We start from the raw sequence: 14,201 nt of genomic DNA, 5'->3' as shown, positions 1-14,201 counted from the left end.
AGGCGATGATGGCAAAAACAATGGCCCGATATGAGTCAAATGACCTGTTCTAGCTCACTGGTGTTGCGCCATGCTAGCCAAGGAGACAGCTTGTCTTATTTGGCTTGCGTCACACAATGGCAGTTGAGTAGCATTTGCTGTAAGCCCCTGTACATGACTGATAAAGGCTGCTGAAAAGGAAAAAATAAAAAAGGAGACAGACTCGGACAAAGACAGACAGGCTGTGTTTACCTCTGTGAGCCAGTTTCTGTAGGAGGATCCTGAGGCGTTGTAGAGCAGAGGAAGAAACATCGTATGTGTACAGGTCTGCAGTGGCCAGCTCCTGGCACCTTCCAAACACTCCATCTACAGAAAAGGAAAAGAAGAAAACAGGTTCATGAGGGACATGTTTTGATAGTTTAAAGTGAGCTGCACACATGAAAAAGATGTAAGACATTTTTCAAGATGACGTCCACTTGCCCAGCTGAAATGTAATGGTGTGTGGCACCTGCAGCGTCTCCGCACCTCTAACTTCCTGTTTTGGGGGAGGTAATAGCTGACATTTTTCCTCTGACAGCACCACGATAAGCAGCCGTTCATGGCAGGAAGGACTTTATCAGGGACCCTGGTAATCTCCCTATCAGCAGGCCTCCCGCCTCACTCAATACAGGTTGCTAGGCAACCCACGCCACAGAGTCCCTATCAGCCCCATAATTCATTGGCTGGTCTAGACCTCAGAAGGATGCTGAGGCTCAGGGGGTCAGAAAGCAGTGTGCAGACGTAACGCTTGGAATATAAATGACCCGCGTTGTCACCTTCTCTCAGCTGGAGAGATAAAATCCATGCATCTTGTTGGCTAAACTCACTAAATGAAAGTCCACCTTTGAGATGATCTCTGGAGATGAATCCTGCAGATTCGATCAGAGCCATCTTGTCTGTGTGTGTGTGTGTGTGTGTGTGTGTGTGTGTGTGTGTGTGTGTGCAATCATGCATACTACCGCGTGCGAGTATGTGTGAGGATGCCACTGTGATTAGATGGGATCTAATGATGTGAATCAACACTTTGTCATGCACCGCAGCATCCCATTAATTAGGCCCAAGATGTCAGACAATGACAGCAAACATCAATGGTACGATTGATGCTCAATGACACATCGGGGACCGTCGAATACACAAACACTGATGTCCATTACATGCTGCAATTTTCCGTCTCCTCCTCCAACGCCATTTATAAACTACACATCTTTGATCAAAAATGTGTCTTAATCATCGATGTCATGTAACATTTTCACAGAGAGAAGGGAACGCCAAGCTTAACCTTTACATCAACAGTGAAAAAGACAAAATATTCACTTAATTTCATCTATTTAAACATCACCAAGCATCCGTTTTCACCTTCCAGTAAAAAAAAATGTAATTACAGTGCCATGTTCGGTGTAAAATTCAGTGACTGATGATTACAAAGATAATAACATGATGTCAGCCTCCAAATTGAATTCTTATTCTAAACGAGGAGCGGGTGTTTTCCTGACTTCTTCGCCTGTGACCCATTAAATGACAGCTCTGTACAGGAAGAAGCCCGTGGGAGGTGGTGAATTAGCATAGACAACACAGTGCAACGCTCACCAGTTATTTTGGGCTCTCACACAGCAAAGAGGAAAACTTCCCACCCACAGATGCACAGATCATCACAGACGTCTGAATCACAAGACGTCAACTGTCTCGTTACTCTTCGCCAACAAGACCTCTTTTCTAATATTGTGGGTGACGTGGTTAATAAAATAACATCAGGTTCTGTCAGTGTATCACAAGGTTTTCTCAAGGACGTTTGATTTATTTTTCCCAGTCAGACGCTAACAACACATTATGTAAGAAATGAGGGGAAGGCTGGTGACATAACAAGTGACGGGAAACTGTTAAATTTTTGATGCTCTGCATCCCTAATTTGTTTCCATGGTGACGGCGACTGTTAAACATGTTACTTCCTTCTCCGTAGTCAGGGACATTCCTGATAGCAACCAGACACACAAACACACAGAGGTTCAGTGCATTAAGAATAGAAACCAGAGGTATTTTACAACGGAGGAATCCTTGTCTGGAAAACATTACAGCTGATTGATTTATCGAAGTGATGCTGAACCATTTGAAGCTACACGCATGATGAATCACAAAGCATTGTTCTGTCACTTCATAGTTTGTCTTAACAACACTGAGATTGTCAAAACAAGCAACAATGGCTCATTGTAGATGACAGTTTGCAGGGAACTGATTTTCTGACGGCTAAAAACAACATTTTAATTTCAGGCTTGGAGGAGCGCAGCATGTGTGCAGTGCATGGAGGGTTGTTTAAATCTGAAAATGACAGAATTGCAGGGCAATTAAATATCAGAGAGTTTTTCCTAAAAACCACATCAGCAGATAACAGACAGCATTAGAGCAAGAGATCCGTGTAGCAGTGGCACCTCGAAGGGAGGGCCAAGGAGTACCATGGTCACTTTATAAAACTTGCTGCCCAGCCCACTTGCCCTGCTGGCAAACATCACTGGAGGCCAATATTACTCTGTGGTGCTCACGTTTTAAGATAGCATGAGGGTAGCAGTATCTTGTGAAACCTGAGGCGTCCATTTGTGCTAGGTGCTAGGAATGCATCGAGTTTGAAATTCTGGGAAAATACCAATGTTTAAAATAACAATTTAGCCAATAGCTGATACCAATGTTTTTATATTGTTGTTTAATTAGTTTTTGTTGTTCTTTATTCCCAATTCTGTGCCAGGGAAACAAAGAAATCTTCAGTATAGAAAAAGACTAATAATAACAGAACTGTTTTAAAGTAAATAAGTCCTTCATCCCACTATGTTTGAATGAGCAGAAATTCTAACATACAGATTTACAAAATAACCTTTAAAATAGCCCTCTGTTACAGAGAAACATTTATAAAAAAAACTGCGTCAATAACGTTTTTATTATATAAAGTATAATATGTCACAATTCCCTCTCTAATATCTATTTTACATTGCTGTGAAACAAATCAACAAATTTCTCCCACAAACAGCTGTATTTATTCAAATTTCTCACCAAAAACTACAGTTTACAAGATTACATTAAACACATAATGAAAATGCTATAATTTACCTTGCCCCCTACACGATTTTACTGACCAAAGCTTGAAAGCATCATAATGCACCTCAGTGCAACCTCCATGAGCTATTAGTTTCCAGCTACCACCGGCTGCTTAGAGCTAACGTCAACTAGCAACAGAGAACTAGATTTTTTGCGTCCTTTCGTCCTGAAGGAAGCTCGCTGTTCCTCCCAAACACATTTTCTATTGTCCCCAGGATTATAGGACACCGGCGGCTGCTCACCATCTCATTACACACCAGTAAAATCACAGAGCCCATTTGATAAACGGTCTTTGTATTCTTCTTGTACCTGCTCATTAGTTTAAGCTCGTGGTTGTTAGTCTCAAGTCTTGCTTTTTAGCCTGCACAAAACTGATGTGGTGTTGGTGAAGGTCATCTTCTTCGTCGATAGGCCGCTGACAGTTAAAAAAAGCAAATATCGGCCAATACCAATGTTCAACCGAAAAATTGGTGTATCCCTAATTGGTACCGATCATGTCAGCATAGCTTGTTTGAAAAGAGGCTACATAATGCTCCAAAGTTAGGCTAAATTAGGCGAGGGAACAACTGGCATGGACATTCTTTTAAAGAGGTCCCTTCAACTCTCACCACAAGATATCTGAATGAAAATGGGTTCTAGAGGTAACCACTAACCTCCACTAAACTTGAGAAGGCTTGTTCCCAGTTAACGATTTGTTCTTTACAATCACTGTACTGCTTCAAATTCAATCTGTTTATTTGTCTTTTTAAGGAAAAAGGACAACCAACCTTTTTGATGAACGACAGGTCGCCTAACATTTATAGATACATTAAAACTGTATGTTTTGTAGATAAATGTTAACTGTACCAGTATTAGTCAGTCAATTCCTTAACTCTCCATATTGACGCAGTTTTTAACTAGCCTATGCAATACAACAGCATAATCGAATTCCTTAAATTCAGTTTCAGATTTTGGTTTTGCTGTCACCCTAAGATTTCCAGGGGCCCCATATGGCCACCCTATGAAAAGTTTCTGGGAGCGCCCCTGCTGTATAGTTCCAACACATTCGACACTGTCAAGCAGAGCAGAACACAGTGTGTTTTTAATGATCATCTGTCAGGTTTAAGGAAATATTAAGCTGACAATGGATCAATTTGTGCCTCCTTGCAGGACAAGACTAATGCCGTCACAGTGATGAGCAAAAGGCAACTGCAATGCAAATGAACCTTGATCAATCTAATCTATAATGCATGATACAGGAGGCCGCAGAATCAATCAGTCAATCCTGAGACGTACAATCCCACAAGTCAGTGACACTCTCACTAAAGAGAAGCTACGTCTGGATAAGCGCCATGTTGACAGGAATAAAGATGAAGATTTTCAGCCAAAAAAGGTAAAGAGCTGTAAATCTAGACACCGTCTCTCCTCCCACTGTGACAGACAGTGCGACGCCCGGCTGCTGCTAAAGCTTTTTAAACTGTGAAGGCTAATGCTCTGGGATAACAGGAGCAAACACTAAAGCTGACAGTCAGCAAAGCATTTCTAAAAGACTGTACGTCGGGAGGAGGAGAAGACGGACCCAGGAGACAAATTAAGACGTATTGGAACAGGTGTATTAGCTGTGCAGCTCTCTGTCATGAAAATGAACAGGCCTAAATCAATGCACCGAGACTGGCCAGATGTAGCCCTCTAAAAAGAACAGAAACAAAAGTGATCAGGATGTGATTAATGAGATTATTCAGGTATTTTTTTTTAAGTGAAAGCTGGGGCCTTTGAAATGATAATTATATTTATGCATGCACTAAAATCTACATGTAAATACAGAAATGAATAAAGATAAAGCAGACTCTCAGAGCTACATCAAAACTGCCTAATCTGTTTGGCTGGGGAATACAATAACTCCATTATACCATCTTATTTTTAACATTACTTCTCTCAGTGTGTCCTCTGTTACACCTTTTGTACCATCACATATCTTTAATACTCAAGTGTTTCTTCACTTAGCACTTCTTGATTATTCTTAGATTTGCACCTACTGCCTTGGCGCTCTTTCTCCGCCCATGCAGATTGTTTGGGATTATATATTTTGTAGTGGTTACTCAGAGTGTTTACGCTGCCTGCAGTTGAGCTCGTTGCAAGCTTCGATCAATAGAAGCATCACCTAAATCGTTTAAATCTAAAATACAGTGCGGGCGTTTCAGACAATATTGGCCCGAGTAGAAGCAAGATAACCACCAATCGATGAAACACTGTTGGTTAAGTGTTTAATAGGAGGCAACCGGTGCCCTCAGGGAAACTTGTAGCACTTATCCGCTGTACTTTAGCTTAGCTTATCATACCGGTAAGCCACAGACTCTAGAGAGTTGCATCAAATTAAAATGCATTTCTGGCCTCAGAGTAATCACATATCCTTTTAGAAGAGGAAACTCTGAGAAAGTATTCCCCTGAAGATGGAAATAAAGATTTGAAGAGGATGGCTCTGAAACGAGACATGACAGCTGAAGATATAATGATACATGGAGGTTGGTAATTGACCTACTTAATCAGTGACACAATAAAATCGACAGAGGAAGAACATATTGGAGGAACTTTTTCCAAAACTTGTCATTCATTAAAGCTGCTACTTATACCCTATAAAAAGTATTCACAACTGATCAAAGTAGATTTAATGTGGCAACATCACAACATCTGGACACTGCCGTTCATTTTCTTTATAATACTATTTCACTGTATACTTTAATACTATGGCTAACAAGCTCAACCAATACTCTCTGTTAGCTGAATCGCTAACTTAACCCCAGTGTCAACATTATATCTTTTACATTTTAAAGAGAAAAGAAGCATATGGCAACTTTGGCAGCCTCGCAGGGAATGAATGGAGCTGGGTAAGATATGAACTGAGAGGCTGATGGAGGAATGAGATGCAGGTGAGCGAGTGGGTGGCGTGGGCCAGGGTCGCATTCAATCGGAAAACAATGTGTATTGTTTGACTACAGTTTCCGAGTTGAACATGTTTCCTTGAGATGGTACGAAACGGGCTATGATGTACATTTGCTCTGGTTTGGTGGGTACGTTACAGGGGTTTCTCAATCAGCGGCGACGTGTAGCCACATGCATGTTCCATTGTAGAGTGACACCTTTATAATTATTTCTAGTCCACTCCTCTAAATATATAATGGTAAATACTACAATATCTCATCACAATCACAATGCTTGAGACTATGAGTGGGAGTGATCGTGTCATCTGAGGGCTTCCGCGTGGGAGCCATTGGGTTAAGATTAGATGGACAGAAAAGTAAGAATGAGCATAGAGAAGGCAGAGCCAAGGAGAGATGTCTGTGAGGACTGAACTTTCTTTGCTGGAGCGGGCCATACACTCTACCTCCAACCATTCACTCATTTTCATTAGGGAAGAGAAGAGAGAAGAAACTAGATGGAGAAAACTTATATAACTTTAACAAAGGTAGAACTCAGCAACAACAGTGATCAGCAACAATGATAGGTCTAATACTTGTACAATAATATACTTTACATAGATTGTAACACAGTCTCAAAGGTATAAAGTGGATTATCCTTCATCTGAAATGTTTGCCTTGTCATGCTGAAATGTGAAGCTAATGTTGGATCACTATAATTAGGAACCACAGTTTCCACTTAGCCCTTCATTCAACTGAGTTCTGGACAGCAAGGGCAGTGACTGTAACACTGAGCAGATTTTATAGTGTAAAAACATGTACTTAAACCAATTTCATCAGGCTCTGAAAATTCTTTGAAAAGAACGCAGAGAATGGCCGTCTTAGCTGCTATAATACCATTGCAGGGTGTTAAATACACCACCATTTCTGCTGAATAAACATTTTACTATGTTTTGCTGGGAATGAACATGCTCCATGTAATGGCAGAGCAAGGGCGGGGCAGCCAGGTGATGGGGAATGGAAGAAAAGACAGAGGACACCTGGTGGATGGCTGGATGGAAAATGGCAGTGAAGAGGCCTTGTGAAAAGGGAGTGTGGCTGAAGAGGAGGGACAGAGACAAAGCGTGTGACACTCTTTGTTTCAAAAATTAAGAATTTGGGGTGGTAAATCTGTCAACATTATCTTTGTAAACTTCATATGTGTCAGCTGAGAGCAAAAGGCTTAACAGGCAAACAGTAGCAACAGCAGCTAAAAGGTTTTACAAACAGATATTAGCTAGCACTCGTTAGCAAGGTTTGTTGACCTGTTTTTAGACAGTGGAGGAAGATGAAATATTCATCCCAAGTGCTGGAGCCGCTCTGGCACAAACTGGACCATTCAAATGTACTGTTCGGTTATCCAGAGCACCGTCTGGGAAGACGGAGCAGGGGAGCAGCAGAGCAGCAGAGCACAGTGAATGTGTGATTAACTTAACCGTTCATCAATTCATGTAGACATATAACTCTCCATTTCTTCGACCAAAAGGTCACTCATTTTATTGTCGGGCGTCAGACTGAATTTATGAACGCACCATGTCAGGTAACTGACAGGCGTTTTTGATGACTGCCTATGTCCAGTCCTTTCATATTATCGCATTTAACCATAGCTGTCTTCATTTTTGTTTACAGGCAGTGGCGGCTTGTATGCTATGAATTTACCTTTTGAGCCATGACTCCTTCTATTCTGGCTCCCAATAACACAAGACGACATTTTAAGACTCCTATGTAGCCTACAGCCCTGTGGTGATGAGTCGTTTTTTGCCTCCAGCTAACAAACTGACATCATGTGACGTCGACCCTAAAGGGGCTATTAAAGGGCCAGTGTGTAAAATGGGTTGAAAACAGTGACATCAGTGGTCAAATTCTAGATTGCAGGGCTCACTTGCTCACCCCTCCCGTCGGGTAAATGACGGCGGCCTCGTAGGGACAAAAAGCCTTGCGCAGACACGAGTTTTTCAGGAGTAGGTCTATCTAGCGACGAGGTGAATATTTATTTAGAAATCTAAGCCATGTTACGATATTGTAATGAATCCCTCACGAGCAGGAGACCAGAGGAGCGTTCGGGAAAAAGGCCAGTTTATTTGAGCACTCCAAAAACTCCGGTAACACTCCAGGGGGTAAAAGACTCCGTCCCAAACTCTGACTCTTCTGGTGTAACAGACACACTTCATACACACATACTCGTTTACCATACTGAGTGGGGACCCCCCTCCCCTCTCTGCTCCACCAATCTCCAGCCCGCACACTGACTGAGGGTAGCTGGTAAACAGAGCTCAGCTGTTTATTTAGCATAGCAATATCTCCGGACTATAGTAGCTGCAATGGACGACTTTGAACGTGATTTTGAAGAGTTTCTTGTAGCGGACACAGACCCAGAGCCATACCTGTTTGAGCCGGAGCACACAGATGAGGAATTCCATGTGTTTGATGCTGAGCGGGTGAGAAGAGAGGCTGAATGCACAGAATGGGATTCGGTGCTACTGCTACCATCGTTGGGGAGATATATCATCAGGAGGAAAAGCGCCACAGAGAGTGCATCACAAGGAGTGAAGTTGCGTCTTCTTTTCCTCGCAGATGACGGTTCGGGTTCATTCTCTCCTGTTGCGTGGTAAGTGTGGTCCATTCGCAAACTTTATAACTAAAAAAACTTTTCACTACTCTCCATCGACGAACTACTAACACTCTCTGCTGTTTCCTCCTCCTCCTTCCTTCCTTCCGCTGTCTTCGTTGGTTCATTTATACACGCGAAACATGTTCTCTGGCTGGCTGGATTGTCCACTCGGTCTGCCGTACATACATGGTGGCGCAAGATGGCAACCTCTCTAAAGCAAGGCCCTTGCTATATATATATGTATAAAAGCATAATTATAAGGCTACGAAAACCAAACGAATTTTATTTTATAGCTATTATACACTTATATAAACATATTAATGGGTAGAATATTCAGATTCAGATTCAGATTGACAATAAACCATGCCAAATATTACACACTGGCCCTTTAAAGGAGATGAATTCATATGGAAATATATGTTTTGTACTCTAAGATCTGTTTAAACTTTGACTATTAAGAGTCTTATTCTGTTGATCAGTATCAAAAGAGCCACATTAAATCTATTCTTGATTCAATGTCGTAAAATAATATAACATTAAAACTTCCGTCAGGGGTGAATACTTTTTATCACACTGTAATTGACAGTCAGCCGTGTATAAAATGGTGCTGATTGACAACACAGAGAGCTGCTCCTTCCCGCAACCCTTCCCTCCCCTCAGCCACTTTGCATGGCAACAGCATGGGTGAGGAAGAGCACGGTTGGCCCAGCCTAGAATAAACCAGGTTACTTCTTCAGGGACCTGGGGAAGAGTTGAAGTGGCAGACCTAGTTACTCCCGCTCATCCTCTGTCTGTACGGCGCCTGCTCCTCATCAGGAGTCCGATGGAGAGTGACAGAGTGTAGATTGAATATATGTCGAGGGTTATGAAGCAACTAAATAATGTCTCATTATTTGCATATTAGGTACAACATTAATCCGACATTAGTCTTTCTTGCCTGTATATATTTGCCTTTATTGAGCATGGCACCTGTAATTATATTCCAGTGTTACAGGGATAATGTGCTGCTCCTTGGGCCAAAGCGTGATAAAAATAAAATAAAACAGAGAAGATAAAAAGATGTGGGAAAGGAAACGATCATCCACATCATAGCTTTGCATGATAGTCTAATGTAATATAAACTTCCACACCCACCACGACCCTCCTCTGTGCCTCTGGGGGGGTTTCTGTCGAGGTGTCAGCAAATTTCCCTCTATTACGCTACACACAGCTCCCCTCTGTACCATACAGGCTGTGTAATTAAAGTCAGTTTTTTATATTTCTCTTCTGCCCTGCCTCCTCCTTCCCTGTTTCCTCTTAAACTGGGTTAATATGGAAATCAGGGTAGAGATCTTCAAATTTGCTTCTCTAACATGCTGTAAATCCAAAGACTACTGACTGCCCCTCAATATTAGATCATACCCCCACCAACAGATATGTTTAAACCCATCTTGAAGGGTGGCTTAATCTGAGTTTTTGTTATATCATTCTGTAGCCACCCAGTAGTGTTCCTTATGTATTCAAATGCAAAAATTCAAATTTGGGCCAAAGTATGTATGTTTTTGCTTCAAAATGCTGTTTTCCCATGTCCTTTTAAATTTTTTCCCCTCATGACCTGATGTTTCTGCATGATGATGTTGCTAACCTTCACATTGCTGTGGACGTCACGGTAGTTCGATTCCAAAAGGTACACAATAACAAACAAACTAAGTGATAGAGGCGTCACTGGATCAGCAACTCCCATATGCTGTGAGGTAAAAGTACTACTAAAGTGGCAGTGGCTCAGCCCATAGGGACTTGGGTTGGGAAATGGAGGGCTGCTGGTTCAAATCCCCCTCTAGACCAAGCATGGAGTGTGGACTGGTACCTAGAGAGGGGCCAGGTTGCCTCATGGCTACTACCAAGATGCCCTCACTCTGACAGCTCTCCATTTGATGCATGTATATGTCCTATTTGTGCATGTGCTTGTCCCCCTTGGGGATTAATAAGTTTGATACTCTAATGTCCGTACGCTTAATGTACAGCCAGAGACCGGTTAGCTTATATTTTTTTTATATAGATATAATAGAAAATTGACTACCTTTGGCTTTTGGACTGTTACTGTGTTGTGTCATTATTTTCTGACATGCTACAGACAAAATGATTTTTTAATTTTTTTTTTTATATACTTTTTTTTATATATTTATTATGGAGACTTGAACAGGCGACCCTCCGGTTCCCAGCCCAAGTCCCTATGGACTGAGCTACTGCTGCCTGATTGAACGTTTCCTTGGGGAAAAAAAAGCCTAATCAATAATGAAAATAATTGTCAAATACAGTCGTGATACATTGACTTGACATTAAAACATCAAAACTGACACCTTCACTGTAAATTGAGGTTGCTGCACACTTTTTTAAATCAGATTTAATGCTTTTAAACTTTTGAATATCTTGACAGCAAAACAAATGCACTTTAGGGCTGAGCTCTTTTATGAAATCAACTTGACAATATTATTAGGGATTTTTTTTAGACATTCATATGTAAAATTTCAAAAAGTAATCAAATTAATGGCATATGAAATGAACTCTGCCCCACGTTTACACTTTACATTAGATTAAACTGTTTAAAAAATATTTTAATCTAAAATTTAAATTACAATTGGCTTGGAATTGTTAATTTTCACAATTTAATGTATAACAAAAGGCTGTTCTGGTCTTTCTTGCACTCAGCAGGCTATCATTAAACCTCCACAATTACAAAACATTACAGTATATCTACCTTTCATCTACTTTAACAGTCCATTAAATCTGTAAAATGCCAGCTAAGTGGTCACCAAATTAAAAATCTGCGTCTCTCCTAAGAAACATTACAAGAAAAAGAAAAAGAGCTCGACTGAGTTGAGACTGAAGACAAAACCTTTTTTAAATTAATGAATACTGTGGGATGGTAGTTTTTCATGCAGCTAGGCATCACCTCAAAATTAACGATATACCCTGTTAAGGCTTTTTCAGGAACAGCGGGAACCATGCTGTAAATATACAAAAGGTTAGTAAAAAACAAAGCAGCAATACTAAGAGCAGTTTATACAAAATCACCCACATAACAAGGGAGAAGTCACCACGGACAAAAAACGTAATTATCGCAGGTCATTCCCATCCTCCTCTTCATATTGAAATATTAATATTCAAACTGGTACTGTCCTGTTTTTCATTGCTTGTCTTTTGTGTTACTCGTCGCTGTCTCCTATAGGTCACATCATGTTCTGCATGTAATTCTATTGTCTGCCAACGAGCAAGTGTTCCCTTCGCCGGCTTCATCTTGTCTGTGTGAAATTGATTGTATGATGAATCCACAGAAAGTAAATGAAGTGAGCAAACAAAAACAAACAACCTCAAAGTGCAGGCATTTAGATCATTATGCTCGTGAGGCCGAAAACAAACACGCACTGGGATAGATGTATTTCTCCAGTGTACATGTAGGAACAATATGGAGCTGAAACCTACAGCGATGGGAGAATACATTAACCTTTCACGACGGCTCTCTCGTGAAGATGATCTTCAATATCGACGTGCTATCAATCCCCTTCAAAATTGAAGCCCTGCTGTGTGTGTGATTCTGCTGAATGCCACACTGTGAAAAGCCCCGACATTTCCCCTCCATTCATCAGGTGACACGTTGTCATGGCAACCACTGACACACTCACATCCATCCCCCATGACAAGATGGTTTTATAGATGAGGTCGTGACCATGTGCGGTTTGGAGAATCCTTGACATATAAAAGGGAAAACATTCTCTTGGTATTGATTATAAACTTTGTAGTTACATTAATTAAATGCGACATCTATTGTTTGTTTTATTGTGCTGTTTCTGTTCCTCGCTCCAAGATGTTTTAATGCTTTTCTTAAACGTGGCTCACATGTCTTAACTGAGCGGAAATAAAATGCTGTGAGCAAGCCTCTCCAATGACCATCTATCTATCTATAAATTCCCGAATGATTAAAAATAACCACAGCGGCTTTAGAGCTGCAATGGGTCGATGATGGTTGATACCACAGGGATGATGTACAATGTAATGAGGTGTGGTGGGCGTGCATGACTCTCTGAGTCTGACTTACCATTGACGCAGAACTCATACGGTGTACAGAGCTCGTCTTCAAGCAGGCAACCTGGAGGTGAGAGAAGGTGAAACACAAGATTTAATAATAGACACTCTGTTTTACAAAGATTTTCACAAGCAATTCATCTTTTAAGTAATTTATCAAACAAAAATAACAGAAATTCTCTCGTTTCAGCTTCTCAAAAGGAAGAATTTCATGATTTTCTCTTCTTTATATCACTGCAGAATGAATACTTTAGGGTTTGTAATACTGGTTGGAAAAAACGGGCCTTTTGAATATGTCACATTGAAGCACATTGATGGCCATTTTTCGCAATTTCTGGACATTGAATGGTCTAAACACTAAATACAGTAGTTGAAAATCTAATATACAAAAACACTAAGGTATTTTGAAAAGTATGTTTGTCTGCTTTCTTGCCGAGATTTCGATAAGAATGTTGATAGCACTTTCATACTGTATGTTACATATGAAGCTGCAGCCAGCTGGTTAACTCAGGCCACTAAACAGCCGTTATTAGTGGTAATAAGTGTCATAGATATGGGTTAGTAGGGGTCTGCCACACCTACTATTAGGACGAAAAGGCCATTATCAGGCCATGAAATTAAAATTTTCCACCAGAAAGGGCATTCAAGACTTTTACTTCAGGAGACCAGGGTCCGAGTCCTACGTGAAACCAATAATCACACCTAACCAATCCATTTTGGTGCCTAAATCTGAAAAGTGAAACCTACCAAACTGGTAACAACCTTCAAAACTTACCAGTAGGTGTCAAGGGCCCCTACTGACTCATTTATGGGACTTAAAACCACAAATAACCATTTAATGGGCTGATAACATCCCGATCAGGTGCTACAGCTAATTACTTTACTAATATGTTGTTTGGTCTATCAGTGCTAAAAGGTCCTTCCATCAATTTTCATCAGCTTATCCGAGGCTGGGTCGAGGGGGCAGCAGGCTAAGCAAACCACCCCAGACGTCCCTCTCCTCAGCGAAGCTCCTGGGGACCCCAAGGCATTCCCAGGCCAGATGAGATATGTAATCTCCTCAGAGTGTTCTGGGTCTGCCCCAGGGCCTCCTACCAGTGGGATGTGCCTGGAATACCTCCAACGGGAGGCACCCAGGAGGCATCCTGATCAGATGCCCGAACAACCTCAACTGACCCCTTTCGACGCCAAAGATCAGCAGCTCTACTTAGAGCTCCCTCCAGATGTCTGAGCTCAGCTCCCTCTTCACCACAACGGTCCAGCACAGTGCCCGCATCACTGCAGATGGTGCATCAAACCGCTGATCCATCTCATGCTCAATCCTGAACAAGACCCCGAGATACCTGAACTATCTCGCTTGAACCCAACCCAGAAGGCAAAAGGTAAAGGACAAAAACAACAATTTGTGTGGAGGCTAGCCCCATTTCTCATCTTTTATGCTAAGCTAACTAACCTGCTGCTGGCTGTAGTTTCCAATTTACATCACAGATATTAGA

The 14,201-nt window shown here is 41.4% G+C and overlaps 1 protein-coding gene across 1 annotated transcript in view; it reads right to left on the bottom strand.

The window, feature by feature from the left end:
• ptprn2 (protein tyrosine phosphatase receptor type N2) overlaps positions 1–14,201 on the bottom strand; it is a 176,059-nt gene that overhangs the window by 139,427 nt on the left and 22,431 nt on the right. Inside the window, exons 2-3 of the mRNA XM_033638751.2 lie at positions 12,719–12,769; positions 232–345 (exon numbers count right to left, since the gene is read on the bottom strand). Coding sequence (XP_033494642.2) covers positions 232–345; positions 12,719–12,769 — 165 coding nt within the window. The remainder of the gene's footprint in view (positions 1–231; positions 346–12,718; positions 12,770–14,201) is intronic.

The sequence above is a fragment of the Epinephelus lanceolatus genome, chromosome 20 (assembly GCF_041903045.1).
Source record: "Epinephelus lanceolatus isolate andai-2023 chromosome 20, ASM4190304v1, whole genome shotgun sequence".
In the NCBI taxonomy this organism is placed as follows: Eukaryota; Metazoa; Chordata; class Actinopteri; order Perciformes; family Serranidae; genus Epinephelus; species Epinephelus lanceolatus.
The sequence above is the reverse complement of the archived record's forward strand: the minus strand, read 5'-3'. Positions and strand labels throughout refer to the sequence as shown.